This window comes from Phoenix dactylifera, chromosome 18 (genome assembly GCF_009389715.1).
Source record: "Phoenix dactylifera cultivar Barhee BC4 chromosome 18, palm_55x_up_171113_PBpolish2nd_filt_p, whole genome shotgun sequence".
In the NCBI taxonomy this organism is placed as follows: Eukaryota; Viridiplantae; Streptophyta; class Magnoliopsida; order Arecales; family Arecaceae; genus Phoenix; species Phoenix dactylifera.
The window spans coordinates 7,148,799-7,170,449 of record NC_052409.1 but is presented as its reverse complement, the minus strand read 5'-3'; the positions used below and the strand labels follow the sequence as shown (position 1 = coordinate 7,170,449).

The window sequence follows — 21,651 nt, the reverse complement described above, 5'->3', positions numbered from 1 at the left end:
AACTCAGGCAAATTGAAGCAGTATGATCTCCCTTCACAGTATTCCACTGCCCCGCAAGCTGAGATGCATTTCAGATGCATTTCAAATGGTTCCTTTCGTGCCACTAGCTTCGGGTTCCTGTTTCTTCCATTTGATCCATTTCTGACGTGCCTTCCCCATGCTTTTCTTTCTCTGTCAAGCAGTGAAGTATTTATCGCCTCCTCAATCCTGAGAGGCTGCTTTACCTTCCATATGGCGATCTGTAACAACACCTTGCCATCAAATATGCTTGGAAACTGTTGCGCTTTAATTCTGCTCCAAGATATCAGGAATTCTACTGATCCTGGGATTCAGTAAAAAATATGGAATCAGATATAACAGCCTTCCCTACCTATTAATCTCAAGAACTGCAACGTGAGCATGAGGTATGGGATGCCTATCGAATACTGCCGTTTTGATGTGCTTAAAGGTTTGTCTTGAGGCCTATTATGAAGGTCATCCTCCTTCCTGTCTGAGGGTTTTACAAAGCTCTGTAAGCTCTATGAGAGCTCTTTGCTCCATCAAACTAGGAAGAATGGAGCAAGCAAGCGATACTAGAGAAACTACTGGAGTTGCATTGGGCAACAATAATGGTAAAGTGGCTGAAAAATGGTACGGGGGTCATGCAAGAAAAATCTGAGCTAGTTATAGTCAGGAGTGCTTTGCTCTTTGTTCAAGGATATAGATTAAAATTAACAAAAAGAGAACTGAAAAAACCCTAAAAAATGCATTGGAGATAGGCCCCTGTCAAGCCAGCCCCAAAATAGTTGGGACAGGTTTGGGACCAGTCGGAAGCTTATGGCATGCAAGGGCATCTTTGATGCGAGAAACATTTAAATTTTGAAGTACCAATGTCCCTCCCTTTTAAGGCCTGTACCATGATCAAAACTCCATCTGGTTCAAAGCCCTCCCAAGTGGAGAGTGTGCCAACCAGCTGGGGTTTGAGACCTGGACCACTCCTGGGTGGGCAAGAATGCCAACCACTTGAGAGACGTCGTTTATTAATGATCACTTCAGATGCCACCGAGTAATCGGCCAACCTCACCGGGTTGCCATTTGCTCTGACCGATGGGGATGGATCCACCAAATGGTAGTGACAGCATCTCTATTGTAATTTCCAGGGGTTATTTCACTCCTACATAGCTTGTGTTTATGCATTATACCATGAAATGGCTGCTCAATCTATTATAACAATGTCAGACTTATCAAAAAAAAAAAAAAAAAACAAATTAATAATTCAAATAGCTCCTCATGCAGAACTCAGATGCAAGTATGTCAAACCCATCCAAGCACCATCTAAACACGTTCTGAAATCCCAATAATTGCAGATTGTGATTAACCGATCTGGCTAATCTTTGATTATCAAACTCAAGTCCATATTATCGCCAAAAAAAAAAAAATTGAAGCCCATATGCCCTGTGAGGTCCCTTCTTTCCCTCATCTGGTAGACGATCCTCCTCTTCAAAACACAATACTGACAGATGAATGTGATTAGAAGAGCTAGCCCTTCATGTTTAACCATTTGAATTCCAAAATATGCTCTTAAATTCTATTTACTTCTTTCCTCATACCCACAAATTTTGGTTGAAGCACTAGTAGGACTAAGCTTCAGGGTTCGAGAACTAAAGCGGTGGTAGAGACAAAAGGATGCAACTAACAAGGGAAAAAAGAATTTATTACCAACTAAAGGTCACATTGGAAACCACCCTCTAACCTCATCATGCACGGGTAGATCAACTGAAAATATTGATGACATTTGGATAGAAGCTATAGCGAACAAAATAATGCTTTACAAAGACAAATTAGCATTAGACAACATATTCTTCAAAAAAGAGCTCCTTGGCTAAGAAACGTTCTATGATCTTCAATAAGTTGGCGATGAGTTGGGAGGTGATGCATTTGCATCAAAATCATGCTTGCTCTTGGTTCTCCTCATCTTTGCTTTGAATCTGGATTTTGCCATGAGGGTTTGTACTGTGTTTGCAAAGTTACCCACTGCCATCAAAACCAGCAAAGACCCACAAACTATGACCTGCAAGAGTAGAAGAGAACAGATATTAGACATCTGCGTGAAATTAAGACTGCCATTAACTATCTCTGGGAAGAGCAGAAAGCAATACAGCAGAATCAGAGAGCCAAAATATATCTTGCCTGCCACTCACGGATAGCACCAACCAAAGCTGTGCGAAGCAGTAAGATCCCAACATATGCTTCAAAACCCTGCAATGAGGCAGTTTTGACAGAAAAGGGAACTGCCAGTAAGAGTCTCAAGTTGCGAAGACTAGAATCATGTTCGGTGCATTTGCTTAAAAGCTAAGGTTACTCTTCAAGATATCTTAAATTCTGAATCATGACATAAATCTCTCACCCTTATATAGGAAAATTCATCTGTAAGCTTTCTAGCAATATGCAACCGCTATCGTAACTTGGAACAAAATATTACCCTTCTCTGAGCTGCTCCCATTTATGCCTCTATATATATTAATTGCTGAGAATGTTGAAGAAATGAAAATAAACTCTTACATCCGGGAAATCTAGCCATAATTATCTTCCAATTATATGTCAGCAACTCCGAAATCTCATCATCTCTCAACTACATATAAGAAACTCCAATGTTCTCACTTTTAATCATTTTCCTTTCTCTTCAAACAGAGCCTAAGAAGTAGCTTAAGTTAATACAGTTTTTTGCTGGAAGTTGTCAAAAGCATGCAAACTGTGGTAACGTAAGTTCAAGTTGTCAGTATCAGATACCTGCAAGATAAAGAGAATGGGGCATAACAGCAATAGTTGACCTTCCACACCAGCAGTTTCTCCCCACACAACATCCATCCTTTTAGCCTGTTGATGGAATATAAAATGAAATTACCAAAGAATCATGATCCTGATGAAGTATTTTAAGTTATGAAAATAAAGTTCACAAAACAGTTAAACCCTCTAGCTAGTGAATAAATGAAATGACAGGTCGTTAGCATTTATATAATCTTGCCAAACGAGAAACAAGATCATCTTGGACTCCGGCTGCCCGGCATGGTCTTGAAAATTCTGGAGGTGTGTATATATTTCTTTTCTTTTTTCTCTTTTTTTTTTATAGGTAGATTATGTCTACTGTAGTTTTGTATATCACAGCCTTTTGTCCCCATTAGATGATTTACAGTGTAAATCATCATTCCAGCACTTAAAATTCACTGTATCAACATAAGATATCCCAACATTTTCATGATTACTTTGAAGACATTGTAGAAGAGATAATCAGAGTTGCATGGTTTTGTTTCATAAAAAGTAAATACTAATTCTAATTGAAAAGCATGTAATTTAAATATTGATAGCATGATGTTTTGGAATTACATATCATAAAATTCTAATATTGAATTGTTTGACGTTATCAGTCCTGAAGGTTTCACTTTCATAAAATTTAATACTAATTTAAATAAAATTTGCTTCATTCTTTCGCAAAATCCATGTTTACTTTCATTGCAAAACAGGTATGATGCCCTTGGTTCTCTATATTGATAACTTGGGATTTTATGATATAATGCATAATTATTTGAATATGATTTGTCTAGTTTTCATTCTATTATGTGTTTTAGCAATGATTTCAACGGTATCCTAACATCAGATGCTCTTTTTTTCTGTTAATACTTTACTAGAGTCTAATTTGTCATATCATCCTAAATAATAAACTGCACAAAACCAACACCTGGTACAGGTCTTGATTTTTTTATTGTATGACACTATTCATTGATTTCAATCCTCATTAATTTGCACAAGTATTTTGGGATCAAGAAGCCACAGATTCTTGTATAGCTTCTCAACCATAGTACAATTATAGAATACCTTGCATGGTACATTGTACCAGTCCATACTGGTGCATAACATGTGGAAGTACCAGTATCGAATGGTACTCTTTTTGGATCACTTGAAGTAAATGCACTAACTCATGAGAACAGGGTACCAAGGTTCGCCATACCTTGTTACAACAAAAGCTTTAGAAGTTTAGAATAGTTATAACAAAGAAGCCCAAAATATCTCTCCTCAAGCTGATTTCTGCCAGTGAAATTAGCTTCCTGCACCCAGCATGCCAGTGCATTCCAAAAACCAGCATAACACAGCACGTGACACGTACTATGTAATGTTCCAGTGCCAAGCAACAATGTACTAACATATCAAACTTGAAGCTTTGATGATTAGTTGACAATTTTCATCTAAACTGGTGGTGCTATTCATGTTATTTTGTTCCAAAGTCTATCAAGGTTCGCTATGTACCGCCCCATAGGAGTGTACCAATAGGTACCGAACTGAGACTATACTACTCGTACAGCATTCGGTACCAAATTCACGAACTTTGGAATCTATAAAATTGAAAATGCAAGTTTACATGCAATAAAAACAATATCAGCATCATGAATTATCAGTGTTGATTAAGGATTCCATTTATGGGTAAAATGAATAAAGGTTCCATTTTAGAAGGCATAATTCAAACATGAGTTGCATAATTTATGCAATACTTGTTCTAGAGGTGATCATGGAACTCACATCAAATTATGTATTCAATTTACTTTTGGTCATTATGACACTCAATAATGAGTTTGAACTTGTTCAGGCATTATTGTAGATCCTTGAGACCTATCGGGACAGGTATGAAACAGTCTATATTGGAATATCATGCCTTGGAACTTGGATAGCAAGAAAAATAGTGGGTTAAGTATTTGCTTTGACAGCCTTGTATGCTATCACATGCACCCTCAAAAGTTTATATATTGTTTTTTTAAAATATATAAAAGGCAATGGACCTCCTCCATCTTTTCCCAACCCTTGAGCATAAGTGTGAATTAGAGAAAAGGATTCACCTCTACCTAGGAGCATGATTACTCCAACAGATCAGTCTTGGATGTATCTAATATGTATCAGATAACAACAAAGGTTTGGCATACGCCCTAATACATGTCCACTACAGAAAGTCAGAGTATTCTGAGTTGTTTGTAATTAAAATGACACCCAGATACTCCTATGATATGTCCCAACACATTCAATAGAACTTTCAAAATACTTTAAAGCAGCTAGCAGTTTATCGGGTTTTGGGAAAATAGGTTATATACCCAAATTTCATCGGCCTCCCTCATCTCATGCCCTAATTGAGAGAAGAGGAAAGAGAGGAAGAGAAGAACAAGAGGGCAGCGGCGGCTTCTGTGGAGCACCAGCAACACAACATCAGCATTACAACAGCAGCTCAGATGTATAGATTGTTAGAGTTTTTCATTTTCAAAATAACACCTCCTCCTCTTATCCATTGTAGGTAGTTATAACTTTTTTGAAACTTTGACCACTTGTTTCCCTTAATGAAGAGACATTTCATTTACTTTTCTTAACCATTGAGAGAAGTTTGAAACTTTGACCACCACCCTTTTCTTTTACAAAGAGGCACTTCTTTTCACTTCTATAAATGTGATGTACTCCGACAGATTTGGATTTACTCTTCCTTCCAAGGTCGGAGGAACCGGTACCGGGCACCGTACTAGTTCTCTAGTGGCACGACTCGGTACGGACCGTGTCGGGCCAGTACCGACAGAGGATACGGTACCATGGTAGAGAGAAAAAGAGAGAAAAAGGAGGAGAGAGGGAGGCCGGAGGAAGGTGGCAAACGCCGGCGGAGGGCAGCCGAGTCCGCAGGAAGCGAGGTCGTGGGAGGCCGGCCGCGGCCTCCGCTAGACTCCGCTAGCCCTCCGTCGGTGTCCCGACCTCTCCCTCTCTTCCTCCCCCGCTTGCTCTCTTTCTTTCTATTCCATTTTCGAAACCCCACCGGTACGACTCGAATCGGCCGAAACCGTCCCGAACTCCCTTCTTTCTTACAACCAGACTCTTTAGTACAAATTAGCAAGTGTGCAGGTATGGGTATCCTGGGGACAATAATTTCCACAAAACCACCTGCATAGTGAAAAATAATTGTTTTTAAGAAAGTACCTTAACCGGTATGCCTAGCCCAAGTTATTTCTATTTTTGCAAGTTTTTCTTGAATTTTGTGCATGAAGTCTCTAATAGTTAGATCTTTGAAATTTGAGATTTCAAAGCAAATTCCATTTTTATGAGGTAATGTACTTTCTCTTTTGTATGAATTGGAGTGAACGAAAGCACTTTGCATAAGCTTGCCTATATAAGTATGGAAGTCAAGGTGGCTTCTATGGACTTTAACTGGTAAAGTTTTAGAGCATTTTTGAACATAGGATGAAGTGCATGACATTTAAAAGCATGGTTTTTTAAACACCAATACCGAAGTGTGATGTAAATATAATCTTTCAGACAACTCTATTAACAAGATCAAGGTTTAATCTTCTTGTTCTTAAGAGTCTGATATGATCAAAAATTATCACAGTAACACTGACCGGTACTAGACAGAATTGGACAGTTCCGTCCGGTTCGAACTGGTACCGAACTGGACCGGGGGCCGACCGGTACGGAACCCAGTACCAGTTTAGCAATCCTTGGATATGATATATTCAAACTATAGGTTAAGGGTTTTCTACCTATAGCGCTGCATCATACTAGCACTTATAAATCTATTGCTATTAATATTTTGTTTATTTTGAAAATTATGAGGAATTGTTAGAGGTTTTTATTTTCTAAATAACACCTCTTCTTTTCCGTTGGAGGTAGTTATATTTTTTTTCTGAAACTTTGACCATTTGTTTCCTTTAATGAAGAGACACTTCATTTACTAGTTTTCTAATCTAATGATATTTTCTTGAAATATATTTAGTCTTACTTGTGAATCTCTTGTTCTTTGCCAAGTGAATAGCTACCTTGTTATCACAGTACATGCTATTTGAAGCACATATGCTACCTTTTGCATGGTAAGGAAGAAATGGATTTTGAGAAGCCATCTCTTAAAATTGTGCCCATCAAATTGATCGAGAACTTCAACTTCATGTGCAGGAACATTGATTGTCACGGAAGTAGCCATAGTTGAGAAGAATAATTGTCCTTAAATTGTTACGGAACTTCATGTACTAAATTCAAAGAAAATCTGCAAAAATAAAATTAAATTGGGCTAGGCGTACTGCTTAAGGCACGTTCTTAAAGACAATTATTTTTCCACAGGTAAATTTTGGGGAAAGTATTGTCCCTAGGATACAAAGCCCGCACACTTTTTACACTTTAAGCTACACCCAAAGTATAGCATACCAACACCCATACTTGTTAATTTGTAAGAGAGAGAGTATGGTTGTAAGATAGAAGGGAAGGAAGAGTTCTCCTAACCTGCCGATGTACATCGCATTTATAGAAGTGAAAAGAAGTACATCTTCGTAAAAAAAAACACATAGCAGTCAAAGTTTCAAACTTCTCACAACAGATAAGAATAGGAGGCGTTATTTTGAAAATAAAGAACTCTAACATAGACAACAGTGCTTTTCCCCTCCTTAATCTTCCTCCATGACCTTTTTATTCCCTTCATTCTCCTCCAGCATGGTCGGTAATCTTTTTTCCCCTTTGCATGCTGGAATGTCTTCCCTTTAATTCTTCGTATTATTGATGGGCTTCATGGTGAAGTCAAAGAGTTCAACGAGGCCACCATTATTCTAGTCTTAATGTTTGTTACACCTTTTTTCCATTATTAGGTTGTTGCATTTTTTTGGGATAATAAAATTTTGCTGCAGTTGTTTTTATTAGTTTATATATGCTGATTGCATTATTTTATCAGGTGCCACATTTAATTTTGTTATGACATTGAGTTACTTGTGGCGATAATAGAATTCTTGCCGCATATATTGTTGTTAGTTTATATATTTTTCCTGCATCTATTGTCTTAAATGGTGATACACCAAGTACGGTTTTTGGTTGTTTATTAAGATAGGTAACATATTGTATCCCATGTCAATGCTTCCTAGACCCCTAGGCTATAATGGATTTAACCTTCACCTGATTCTAGAGTGTGGCATTTAAGTATGTTTTAGATTTATACCCCTTTTCCCTAAAATTAGATCAGAATATCAAATTTTCACTCTTATAACAATAATTGAAAATTATTTACATTTCTTCCACTAACGGCCCATAATATTATAATTTTGTTGATGCTCTTACCCACCTGATAGTATCCAGGCCTCATTTTGCATACGATTTGTGTGGTGATACAATTTTTCAATGCTTCTGCACTCCTTAATGCTTTATCAATACTTTTATGGGAATATAGCTTATTTTCTTCCTTTCATCCACATTCTTGTTAGAGGTATGCACCTATGACACCAATTAGGCGAGTGATGCAGTTATAATTCACTGCAATATTGCGCATCTTTAAGATGTTTGTATTTTTCTTTTCTGAAAGAGCAAGGAGCATGTTTTTGTATCTTGACCAACTGCCTGGGTACAGTTTTCGTAGTGTTGATGCAGATGCTGTTTGTATTTGGGTCTAACTATAGCATGTCTTCGAGCTCTGCAGAATGCGTGCATGCACACCCACCATTCCACACACATGCATGCACCCACCCACACAATTCCTCATATCAAGTTCAGTAAGGAGCTTACAAGCTCAACAAACTCATACTACTACATGTTATCAGTATCTATTACAAACTTCTTAGCAAACACTCATACCATCACAAACTTTCAGTACCCACACCCACACACACACACACACACACAAATTTCCTCATACCAAGTTTAGTAATTAGCTTAAAAACTTCTTAACACACTCATACTACCATGTGCATTCAGTATCCAGTAAAAACTTCTTAACAAACACTCGTACTACCAAGTTCAGTAATTAGCTTAAGAACTTCTTTTCACACACTCATACTACCATGTGCTTTCAGTATTCAATAAAAACGTCTTAACAAATACCCGTACCATCATGTGCTCTCAGTATCCATCGCAGAGGCAAGTATGCTATGGCTTGTCAAGTTTATAAAGTTAGCACATGCATACATGCAGGGTGGACACAGAAATTCAGGGTGTAATATGTAAGAAGTAGTGGTCTATTAGTTCCCCCCACCTCACACCCAATTCCAAAATAATAATTAGACAACCTGACACTCACATCAATGAATAAACCAAGTGATTCATTGCCTGTTGCATTACTCCATCACTTGCTCCTGTGGTTACAGGTGCATGCGCTACAAAACATTGCCAGATAAATATAGTGACCATAGCTACTCTACTAACAATAGAAGGCTCAAGAAATGCTCTGGCATTTCCTTATGTTGACTCCATGCTCTACATGAAATAAGAAGGGTGTACATAAAAACAAATTTCAAGATCTTTATGCACAAAATATGAAGATAACAGAATGTGTGAAATGTTACCTTTCCCAGAGCAATGCGAGTATACAGTCTTTGACGCTGATACCTGTTTTGTAGAAGCATTGCAACACCTTGCATCATAGCCCATACCAGAAATAGTTGTACCCCTTTCTGAAAAAAAGTCTTACTGGTTGGGGTCAAGAATTCTTATGTGATGATTGGGAAATGATTAAGCAACTACCTGCTTGTTGGCACAGTCAGGTTGCCCCTTTATCTCCCATGTGAGACTTACAAGAGCCATTAACATAGCACAGTAGTGATGGAATATCCACCTGCACGAGAATAAATAACACTAGTTTCAATATAATAATAATACCCAGGGGTGCAATTAACACTATAAGCTCAAATCAACACATTCTTCTAGGCTTTTCAACATCAGTCATGACCAATCCATGGACCCAAATCACCAATGATATTAGTTAAGTGTCTATAAACTGATATCTTTAAATGGTGGAACCTTATGATGGACTCGATTATAATTAAATTTTAATTCTAACTGTCAGATATCTTCCCATGATGAGTTCTTGAATCTTTTTGACACATCTATTTCAGAGGACAAAAGTTTCAAGAAAGGATCAATGCAAAGTACGAAGTATTTTGGTACCCTAGTCCTCTAGGCATTCCCTTAATGCATGAAATTTTCAGTAAAACAATGTCATAAATGTAATAATACTACTCATGAGCCTTTTCTTTGTGTTTCATTAATAAAGTGTGATTCTTCGGTACCGTAAATTATTCTAAATAAATTAGATGTTTTTTCAAAAAGAACATTACTCATCTCCAAGGACTACAAAGGAAGGAAGGGGGGGAGGAGGGTGCGGGGGAGAGTCACCGCACATGGAATCAAATGTTGACCAGATAGATGTACACATTCAGAAAACATGATCAAATAATTAAAATAATTAAAGAGATGTAAGTAGGGAGAAGCAGGACTTTGATTCCAAATTATATAAACTCATATGTAGGTTATGTCTCTTAGACAGAAATAACATCTTTCTTGAATAACAAAATAGATTCCGTAACACACTCAACAGATAAAGTGTAAGAATTTCACTGTTGAAAAAGCATCAGATAATCATTTCCCCAACTAGAACAGCAGATAGCACAGTATGCCTCCATAATTGTAAAGTCAATAAAAGCAATAGCATGAAAAAGGGCCTTACATACCAAGGACGAATATCACTTCCATTTACTCTCAATACATTTTCTCGCAATGCTAGACTTGTGTAGAGAAATAACAGCCAAGCCTGAAAACAATTAATCCAATGAACTCTGACCCAAAATAGTTATATTGCAAAACAGATTCCCACAAATGATGTCACTTCCAGAGAGAATTTTATACCTGATACAACTGAACAGGCAATGCTGGCAAGCATTCATCCCAGATATAAGACCTTAAAAAAAGTAGAGTGCATGGAAAAAGAAGAAATAAAAAGGCCGTTCTGTCCTGTCAACAAGAAAATTATACCATTAATAAAGCATAATTTGGTTATCCATGTATCACACATGATAACAATCGAAAGTATTCATTATTGACAACATAAAATACTCTTCATTTTCATGCCATTAAATTATTGGCAATCAATATTAAGTATGCAGGTCTTATTTTATAGCAAGGCAAGGCAGTTGTGTAGCATGACATGCAGCATAAGATTATCCTAGAGCATTTCACCATGTCTGGCTGGTACAATAAGTTGCTTGGTTTCAGTTCTAAATAGACTCATTCTGCCTTCAAATGGCAATTATTACTAGAACTTCAAGCATTATGAACAATTTGCAAGCTCGACGCAGGAAATGAGTCTCATCTTCCAACACCGCAGACCAACTAATGTTAACTTTGACATGAGAAATTATGCTCCTAGTAGATTCGAGACAGAATGTATTTTGGCATCAAATAGATATGGGTGCAGAATTGATTTTAGTTAGGAAAATGTTTTTGACTTAAGTGCGACAGAACGAGGTCAATAAATAAATGGCTAATTAAACAGAAATAAGGAACTCTTATGGGTCAGTTTGCAGTATAGTAATACTCACTTTTTCCCAATATTTTGAGTGATCTTCCTAGCAGATAACACAAAAAAATGGGCAGGGACATAAAATTAGACTTGAGAACAGCAAAAGTAGAAGTACTGAGGAGGGAGAAGTCATCCTCCAGAATGTTGTTTACCCAAACATCCTCGTAGATATAAAATTCGTTCACTCTACATTGGCATCTTTACAGGGTTAATTAGCACATACGATAAAAATAAAGAAGAGATGAAGAGAAAGATGAACCATGATGAGCACCTGAATATGGTCGTGACTAGGAATTTTTAACAAACATACACATGCCTAGAGAAATTAACAAAACCATTGCCAACATCATGAAGTAAAAAAAAATATTGGCAATGGAGCAGTTAAAGTCAAAGAGGTCTAGGGATCTAAACAAATTCTAGTGTACGTGGAAGCCGTAATTAGCCTAGAGGCCAAGTTTTATTTTAAAAACCTAATGATTTTATAGTACTTTGTATGAAGGGTATCTGGATTGTTCTAAGAATTCAATGTTGCAACCCATAATGTCATCCAACTAATTAGAAGCCCAATCCGTTTTAGAATAATTGATTAACTTGATTCCATAGACTACCTTCACTCTACTAAATTCTTAGAACCCATTTATAAATCAAACAAACCCCAAAATAAAGAACTGTCACAGAAATTCCCCAATGGATTAACCTTGTAAGTTACCAAATTACCAGAACTCAGCCTAGGACTTCAAGAAACAGAAGAAAACAGCAAAACTTATATCGGAAACTGAAAGGTTGGCCTTAACTTTAATTTGATCTACCCACCAAGACCTGTGTCCTTTAAAGTAGATCATCTGATGTTTTGTATCTAAACAACTCCTGGTTTATTAACTGGTGGTTTAAGTTGCTACTCTGTTTTAAGCTTAAACGAAGAATCCCTAACAATGATGGAGGCAATGGTAGCCGTGCTTCAATATTGGCCTTGAGTACCCCTAAATCCAAGGATCATCTTTGAGAGAAGTTGCTAAAGCGTTGGCATATCAATTGTTTTTCCCCTTTCCTCATCTATGCAATAGAAATATCTGATACTTTCTATCTATACAATATGTGTCTTCTTATAAAGAAAGACAAGCACTTCAATTGATCAAAGAATTTATAACAAACATGTTTCTAGAAATTGAAATCATTACGGCAGTGACTACCCTCCAATAAATGACTATTTTTAAGAGATCTTGACAAATGTTCTCATGAGCCTTATGCAAGAAGCGGAAGTGCCAAAGCAATGAAGGAGCTCTGATGTGTATATAAGCTATAAGATAACCTTTTAAAAGATTCAAATAATCTCAATAATGGAATGACACTGTCATTGGAAACTACACATCATACAGGTGCGTGCATAATGAATACAGGATTTTGAGTCCATAGTTACAAAACTCCTCAAAATTGGTTCCAAATCCACTCAAGGATCTTCCTTCATTTATTTTGAAATGGTTCCAAGCTTTCCGCATGGTAATAGCTATTGGTATAAAGACATCATGTAAATAGCATCAGGTACTCCACTGAGACGTCAAAGAGTGATTTAGCAAGGGAGAGAATAACAAAGTCCAACAAAGCAACAAGGTTCTCCTCACTAGGAGTGTTTCTTTGATTCTTCAAACAAACAATCATTAGTGTCTGCTCTGATGCAAAGGCAATTATAGATAAGACAACCAAAAAAAATTAACTTAGGTTACAGCCTGTTAATTCCCTAATATATGCTTATATTTAACCTCTCTTTCTTCATCCTGTAGAAAAAAAAAATTAAAATGTATTAACTCTCAAGCCCAACCATTCTTTTTCAATCATAATTATCAAATGCAGCAATTATTCTAAAAACGCTCGTAAACAGACAAAGATCCATCGTTCCTTTGCCAACAAAACCTAAAGCAAAGCAACAACTCCGGTCTGATTCACCCAGCAAAATGATCCATTTAGTGTTCACAAGATCCACCCTCAACACTCTACCCATAATCCTAAATCGATCTATCCCAAAACACCAAAAACCCAATCGCCACCACGATATATGCAAGTAGATGTCAATAACTTAGATCCCCTATTATAGCATGACAGCATAAGAAGATCACCGTACTCTATAGCTGTTGTACTCCTCTTTCACTTTGAGCTGAACCTCTTTCCTCGTTGCCCTGACATTCACGGGGCCAAGAAACATCTTCAAGAACCGACCTGATCACAAAACAATAAGAATCAACAAATTCACCAATAAATCCAATAAAAGTAGCATCAAAGAAAAAACTTTTCTTTGTAAAAGGGGAAAAGGCATTTGAGTAGCTAGAAATAACCATGATCCTTGCTTGGGAGAAGCGATGACACATCGCCATCACTGACGAGGCATCTCGCCCTGCATAATTCTTCATCGATCTGAGCACCAAAGAATCATAAAAATTACTTTTTTTGACAAAAAGATCCAATTCTTATAAATCAGACGGCCAGAAAATCAATCCACGCGATGCCGCATTGGGGATCGAGCAGGCAGAGGGGGTCCACAGACCTTGCCGGCGATCTTTTGATCGAGAGCGGCGGGGTTCTTCTTGGCGGCGGAGTCGACGGATGATCGCAGGCGCTTGAGTTCGGACTCGAGCGCCAGGGCCCGCAGCCGGAGGGCCTGCTCCTCGTTCCAGGTCTTGGAGAGGAGCGCAGCAGCCGCGTCCTGCAGCTCCCTCGCCTGCTCCGCCAGCCGCGCCGCCTCCTCCCCCAGCTCGTTCGCCTCCCCCATATCCCTCTCTCTCTACCGTCTTCTCTATTCTCTGCTCGCTTGGTTTCTCTCCCAAAGAGAGAGGGGGTAGAAGAGTTGGTGGTGGCGCTGGTGGCGTTCTCCCTCTTTTAGGGCAGGGTTTTTTTTTTGTTCCTTCTTCACTATTGGATTTCTTTAGTATATTTGCTGATATGGAAAATGGTGGCGTTTGGTCGCGCTCGTTCGCCACCTGGAAGATTGTCTGGGTTTTATTAATCTTTATGGTGGTGGATGGGAGCGCTGTTTCTTATGGGAAAAAACGTGCCCTTCCCTTTCTCTCTTTCTTTTTATGGTCATGATTTTTTTGCCCTCCGTTGACGTGTTGCCATTCGTGGTTGGTTTTTTATTATTATTATTATTTGCTAAAACAGATTTAACAACCACAACGGATATGAATACATTAAAAAAAAAAAAAAAAAAAAAAAAAAAAGAAGACAACAATTTTTGAAGCGCTCCGAATAAGTAATTCGTGGCTGGTTTCCTGGTACACATGGTTTGCCTTGTCATTCCCCCACACACCATAGCCTGAATGTTTCTAAGCAGTGGCTACTAGTTAGATTTTTTTGGGTGGAATTTGGTGCTCTTGGAGTGCGGGGCATTGTGGATGGCCATCTGTGACCGTAAAATAGCAGCATCCCACACCTTGAATGAGGTTTGTGCAGTCCAAAACTTATACCACAATATCCATCTACTTGTCCGTACATCTGCCTAATTCTAAAACTCCTCAAAATCATATAAATTTGCCAATGTTCCATGTAGAAGCTTTCCTATTCACAAAATATCCCTCCTTTTCTATTCTTAAAATACCTCTTATCCTCAATAGTAAATACCTCTATAACCATGTTGGTGGATTGCCAAACTCATATTAGATGGTTCTGATGAGCTTTTTTTTCAAATATGGATTTACATCTTGTTTTTTTTCTTTTCTTAAGATCCAAAGAACCGTGCAGCCCATCCATCTTCTTGTGAGGTGAGCAAAACTCTATTCTCTTGGATCTATCTTTGTATATATTAACAAGGACAATAATAATAATACAATGGTAATAACAATAACGACGAGAATATATTTTCTGATAAGTAAATCATTATCTTATATGTATACAATTTAAAAGAAAGGTTTTTGTAGCTAAATTCTCAGATATAGATGAGCAAATGGACTCTGTTTAGCATCTCGAGAAGCTAATGGATTCCATACCAATCCAAGAAAATATGAATGAAACAATTGAAATAAAATTTTGTTAATCTCTTTGAATGATTAATAAACTAGAGGCAGGCATATGCGATGAATGCGAGAAAAAGCAACGATCATGTTACAGGAGATATTGATATTTGTGATTCATATCTAATTGGTGCACTCCTATTTTAAATGAAGCGCTTTTTTTAATCTCTTGGACAAAATCAAACTAAGTAAAATATATTTTACTGAAAAGGGGTATATGCAACACATAGGCAATAGTGTTGGATCATATATAGAGGAAAGCAGTTCATGCTTCTCTTTGTTTTTCTTTTAATATTATAACACTTCAAGATGGGTTGCCACCTTTCCTTAATCTTGCAATTCCTATCTGTTATAAAGCTCTGCCTCTTGAGTTGCCTTATCTTTAAGAAAGAAGTGCGTCACAAGTTTGGCCAGGCCTTGATCTATGCATCTTTTGGCATTCTTCCTCTTAAAAGAGTAAGACCAAATAACCCAATGGACCTTTTTAAAAAGCATTGGAAAAAAGTTGTTTTCTTTTTGAATGAAGACAATTTGTGAATTGCTAGAATGACATTGTGTTGAAAAATATGATAAGAATGCAGATAACTGAGCTAAGACTGGCAGGCCTGGAATGAGACATTTTAGTAGCCAAAAAGAAAGCGGTTGGAAAGACAAAGGAAATGGACAAAATAGCTTTCCCTCGATGCATGAAGGCGGTTTCAGATGCGGCCGAGCGGTGCTTTTAGAAGAAGTTTAGCTTTCAATGTAAAGAAAACTAATAAGAATAACTAAATAGTTAACAAAGCACTGCATCTGTTGGTGACCCGTTCTCCATCTCTATATTATTATCTTAAGTTGAAATATAAGATGGCGACACTCATAAAAACAATACCTCCACTTCATCTTAGATACGGAGAATATAAAAGAGATTTAGTTAGATTCTTGGATAAGGTTCGAATTAGTTAAAACAGGATTTTCCCTACCTTGGTGCCATATATGCCATGTATAAAAGCAGAAATTCCAAAGAATACGATCCTATGGTGGTTGAAATTGTTGGTTGCTTGGAGAGGTGGCTCATAAATGGTTAGATACGGCACGGGGACAAACCTACTGCATGAGATCCGAAGAGGTAGGAAGGATCTTAAGATTCATAATTGCATGATGGTGACTAGATACAAATTCGTACTAAGCTGAACTTGGTTTATCTATCTGATCTATGGTGATAGTTGTTGGAAAAATAAAAGCTTCTTTTCAACTACAAATTTTTTTTTTAAAAAAAAAAATCTTTACAAGATGAAAGGCAGCTTCATCCAAAACCTGAAGAAATGTTAAAGATTAATACGTTTGGATGAAATCTAAATGGTGGAGTAAAATGAGATGTGGAACCTCAGCAAGTTGAATCAATAAAACCTAGCAAAGCTAGAAGTGAAGTTAAAAAGTAGAGTAATGTTTACCCTTCTCGCTTTGCTGTTTGCTTAGCTAACCGGTCCTAGATGACAGGAATTGGTGCAACTCACAAGAAATTAGTGGGTTTTAGATGGGATTTAGGTGTAGTCTGACCATTTCGCTTTCGGGAGCACCACATCAATGAGATAATTTTTTTCCCCACAAAATTAATAACTCTTTTAGTGACCATCATATATTTCATCGATAAATGAAATAAGAAAACATCATTCAAGATGGATTTGTCTACAGCCAGTATCAGTCCTAACCTGTCTCAAAACAGAGAAGTTATATCTTATGCCCGTTGAATCAGCGGTACATCAGAGAATGTAGCTGCCTCCATCACCTACATTTTCCCCTATAACAAAGTAAGTGTTCCTACTTCTCGGAAATCTTAGGTAAAATCATTAATTAGATCATAATGCATAGAGCCCATGGAACTACAAGATGGTATACAGTGATAGTGGATATCAAATAAATTATGAAAGGACCTTTTTATATGACTTTCCAATTTATTCCAAAGTCTTATCTCCTTCCTTCGATGAAACCATCCACTAGCATTGCACATGATGAACAGGAGTCATTATAACTCTATTATCCTTATGGATGCTCCATGGTCTCGATAGCAAAAACTTCTTAGGTTTCACAAGAAACGGACCATCATAGTCTCATATTGACTAATAAAAGAAGTGTCATATAGGCTTATTAGCCTAGGCAGTCCTTCTCTCAACAACTTAAGTTTTTAGGCTGTAAGTCTATGACACAAAATAGGATAGCAACATTCTGCCCTTGCCGACTCTTGTTTATTTGTGATTAGTTTGGGCTACCTAAGTAGGTGAGCAAAAATAGGTAGTCAAAGAGTCACCATCTACCGGCTTCTTGACCCAATAACACTGAGATGGTGAAGGAGACCGGAAATGCACCATAAAAGGAAAGAAATTTCTAAAAACTACTTTTAACTCATCTCTGATTTTTTATAGTTAACTTTTCAATTGATTTTCTCTTTGAATGGAGGTTGAAATATAATAGAATTTATCTTGAGCTGGCACATCAAAATGCATGGAAGCAAATGGATCTAATAATCCTGTAAGTGTAATAAGAGGGTAACCTGATAAAAGAGTTTGTAATAAGAGGGTAACCTGATAAAAGAGTTTGGTCGAGTCAAATGGGCATTAGGTGAACTAGGTCAAGCTATTTAGGTCTACATATTTGTTGCGTTTGGCTCAGGTAAGTCACCGTTTGACTGAGTTTGTGTTAATCCTGTCCCTTCAACTCTCCATCTCCCCTCCCAATTTCTTGCAAGGAAAGTTATAATTCAAATTAATCAGAGAAAAATATAGGGACACCCTCTCAACTTTAAAATTTCAAACCGATCCTTTTAAGTTTCCAGATTGTTCCAAAATGACCCTTCCACTCATCTCCAAACACTCCACACTCCATTTATTGGCTTGCACGGATTCAAAAAATTTTTAGTATATGATTTATAGTTAAGAATTATCCCTCGTGCAGATCTCAAAACACTCCTAACCTCGTCATTCATCCACCTACACAGCTCTCAAAGCATCTTTAGTATATAGCCCATAGTTAAGAATCACTCATCATGTAAATCTCAAAGCACTCAAAAATCTTTTATACGTCCACTTGCATAGATCCCAAAGCACCACTAGTTTACGGTCCGTAGTTAAGAATCACCTACTGTGCGAATCTCAAAGCACTTCAAACCCTTTCTTTTGTCCACCTGAAATGTGGGAATCACATTCCCATGGGAATACAACTTTCCCTTCTCTCTCCTTTGAAAACTCCAACCAAACAAGAGGCATTTCATTACTTTTCCGTTGACCACACTTTCCCCCCTTCTTTTCCCGCGAACCAAACGAGCCCTTAAGGATTGTTTGCTGCATAGATCTCAAAGCACTAAGAACGTCTTCATTCATCCTCTTGCATAGATCCTAGTATATGACCCATAATTAAGGACACTCACTGCACATATCTCAAAGCGCTCCGACCTGCTTCATTTATCACCATTATAATGTTTCATTAAGATCTGTTTAAGATAGATGATCGCTATTGCATGATCTCATCAACTTTATACATAAAGATTAGAGCAATCTGAATGAAATGCCACTCCGGAGGAAACTCTTCTGGCCCACCTCATGTGCACAAACAATATAATTCCCATCCAAGTACCGAGCAATTTAATTTTATGCACTGATCTTTTTGACAATTTGATTGAATTTGGTACTTGATTCTTTATTTTGACTGTGATCTAATGAATATGTAAGACAAGCACACATGCATGAGAACGTTGCATTACTACATTCAAAATCAAACAAGGGAGTAGAAGCTAAACAAGATTGGAGAAAGGCTTATGTGATACGCATGATCATAAAAACACCAAAAAAAAAACAATGAAAGGTAGAAAGCTTCATGAATGAGAAGTTTGGCAACTTGGTAGATTAAGGTCCGTTTGGCAAAGTTTTTGGTTGTACTTTCTGACCCTCCAAAAATACTTTTGGATGGAATAAGGTTGTTTGGTAAAAAAATTGAAAAAATATTTAGTTTTGCTAAAAAACTAAAACAGCTTTTTGAGAAAAGCTCCATTTTTGGAGATTCTTTGAAAAGCACTTTTAGCATGTATCAGAAAGCTATTTTGATTTATACTTTTTTAGACTAAAATACCCATGATAAAATTTTATAATTACAGAAAATATCTCTTTATATTTATTAATATATAATGATAATAATGATAATATTTTATATATTTATTATTATATTATACTATAAATATAATATTATATTACATTATATCTTAATACATTGATATGTTATGTTATATTACTATATTATAATAATATTATATTACATTACAGTAATATTATACTATATCATATATTTATGTATTAATATATATTATATTTTATTATGCTTTGTTGTATAATATTATGCAATGTTTTTTATAATCATTTTTTCATATCAAAAGTACTTTCTTAATTTGTTTACTAAACATATATTAAATTTCTACAGCACTTTAAAAATAGTTACCAAACAACAAATAGTTTTTATAAAAGTTCTACTTCCTAAAGTTCTACTGCCAATAGCTCTACCAAATGGAGCCTAAATATCATAGAGGGTGGCAAACAAGGAGTCAAAATTAGCATTGCTTGATTTGCCTTTAACATTTTAGATATGGTAGTAAGCATGTGTTGTAGATGCGATCAATATTAGATTAAAACACATCTTAATGGATGACCATCGTATGATAGGGGGCGGAGGGAACAGAGAAAAAGGATGGAGGCAAGGTACCGAGTCTTTTTCTGAAAAAGAATGAAAAATTAAAAGAAGGAAAAGGTGGGTGAGCGGGCCATACTATCTGGAATTTAAGAGGAGTAGATTGCAATATGGTTGTGACCCATCAAAGAGAAGAGAGGATGAAAGTTTGGCTTCCGCAAGAAAGACATCTTTTCCTCATAATACAAGATGGTCCTAAGAAAAGACACTATGTAATAGATAACATTTAAAAGTAAGGTTTGGAGTTCCCTAGGGTGGCTTCCATTTGTGGTCCAAAACCTTCTGCTCTCATCCATAACATGATTTTTTTCACAAAAATAGGGTAAAGACTCCATATTGGAAGAAGAGAAAACAATTGCAAGTTTGTTTCAAGCAGGGAGCCTTTTAAGGTTTGTATTGATAAAAAGCATGATCGGGCACTTAGGTCAAATAAAATAAAAGTTGAATCGGATGTATGGTAGATCAAAAATTTTTCAATCTAAATTCAATCTATTTATTAAATATATTAAAAATATTGATTCGATCGTGATTATTTTATTAAATAAATAATATAATTTAATATGTAATAGATTGAAATAAGTTAAATGGATTAAACGGTTAAATATTGTCACCCTGATGATTTTAAGGAGCAAAAGGATTTTTTTTTTTTTTTGCTAAAGCGGGTAGATCATATCTGACGAGTACAGATGCACCCAATAAAGTCAGAAAACAAAATGTCTCGAAGTGCACAGGGCAACTTTTCATCTCCAACCTATAAGGTACTATCAGAATGACTAGCCATATAAGCAGCTATTCAATCTGCAGCTTTATTGACTTCTCAAAAAATATACTTGGTCTGAAAGGTAAATCTGTCCCTCAACACTGTCCAGATATTTCGGCGAAAAAAAAGATTTTGTGTGTTAATGTTTCTCCGTGTGACTTTGTTCAGCTTGCAACTACGAGGCATGCGCAAAGGAACTATTAGAAACGGCTGGCTCTTCAATGTTAGGCTGGCTGGTCCACTTGCCCTCAGGGCATCTTCTTTGTAAAATAAAAATATTTTATAAAAACTTTAATGTTTGGGCCCACTCTTATCTATGACTCCTGCTACGAAGAGACCGACACTAGCTCTTGTCTCCATCCCATTATAGCTAAAACAGTTTTATTGGTTGTGTAATCATAACTGTCATTATTGAATTCTCCAAAAGTAATCAAAGTTTTAATATTACAATAATCAATGAAATAACAGCTACTGTAATAAAAAATAATGGACAATAACAAAATAGAATAATGGTATCATTTTATTTTTATGAGATAAAAATAATATATTTTGCAGCATACAATCATTTTAGAGGAATTTTTGCAATAAAATTTTTTTTGATAAAAAAATTAATTTTGTTTTAAAGAATACATGAATAAAAATAATGATCATTAATTATATCATAATTGATCCGTTATAATGAAAAATAACTAAAAATAATGGCCGCCGTGTCTTTCCCTCTTTATTTATCGCAATAATGGGATAGTATAAACTAGTACAATGGCTGTTATAGCAATTATAATACTATTATTTAAAACCAGGGCAAAGTAATGGAAGGACAAATGGGCGGTGGGGGAGGAGTCCCTTTTCTTTGCGACATGCAG

General features: G+C 36.5%; 1 protein-coding gene across 2 annotated transcripts; it reads right to left on the bottom strand.

Annotated features, from left to right (window-relative positions):
- Positions 1 to 1,666: 1,666 nt before the first annotated feature.
- Positions 1,667 to 14,277, bottom strand: LOC103721762 (transmembrane protein 120 homolog). Of its 2 annotated transcripts, none has more exons than XM_008812089.4 (10): positions 13,857 to 14,267; positions 13,648 to 13,726; positions 13,437 to 13,531; positions 10,648 to 10,752; positions 10,473 to 10,552; positions 9,487 to 9,577; positions 9,309 to 9,416; positions 2,770 to 2,856; positions 2,170 to 2,238; positions 1,667 to 2,050 (listed from the first exon to the last, which is right to left on the bottom strand). In XM_008812089.4, exons 1-10 carry the CDS (start codon positions 14,079 to 14,081, stop codon positions 1,883 to 1,885), a joined length of 1,107 nt encoding a protein of 368 aa, XP_008810311.1. In that variant the 5' UTR covers positions 14,082 to 14,267; the 3' UTR covers positions 1,667 to 1,882. The 2 variants fall into 2 exon arrangements, 1 of the variants encoding a protein (XP_008810311.1); XR_003388462.2 differs by lacking the exon at positions 1,667 to 2,050 and adding an exon at positions 2,542 to 2,673 and having other exon boundaries at positions 2,169 to 2,238; positions 13,857 to 14,277.
- Between the last annotated feature and the right edge of the window lie 7,374 nt (positions 14,278 to 21,651).

Coding starts and splice junctions, on each gene's coding strand:
- LOC103721762 (XM_008812089.4), bottom strand. CDS start 14,081: ATGGGGGAGGCGAACGAGCTGGGGGAGGAGGCGGCGCGGCTGGCGGAG. Junction 2,857..9,308: donor CTCGCATTGCTCTGGGAAAG/GTAACATTTCAC, acceptor TTCCATCAACAG/GCTAAAAGGATGGATGTTGT. Junction 2,239..2,769: donor CCATTCTCTTTATCTTGCAG/GTATCTGATACT, acceptor GCCTCATTGCAG/GGTTTTGAAGCATATGTTGG.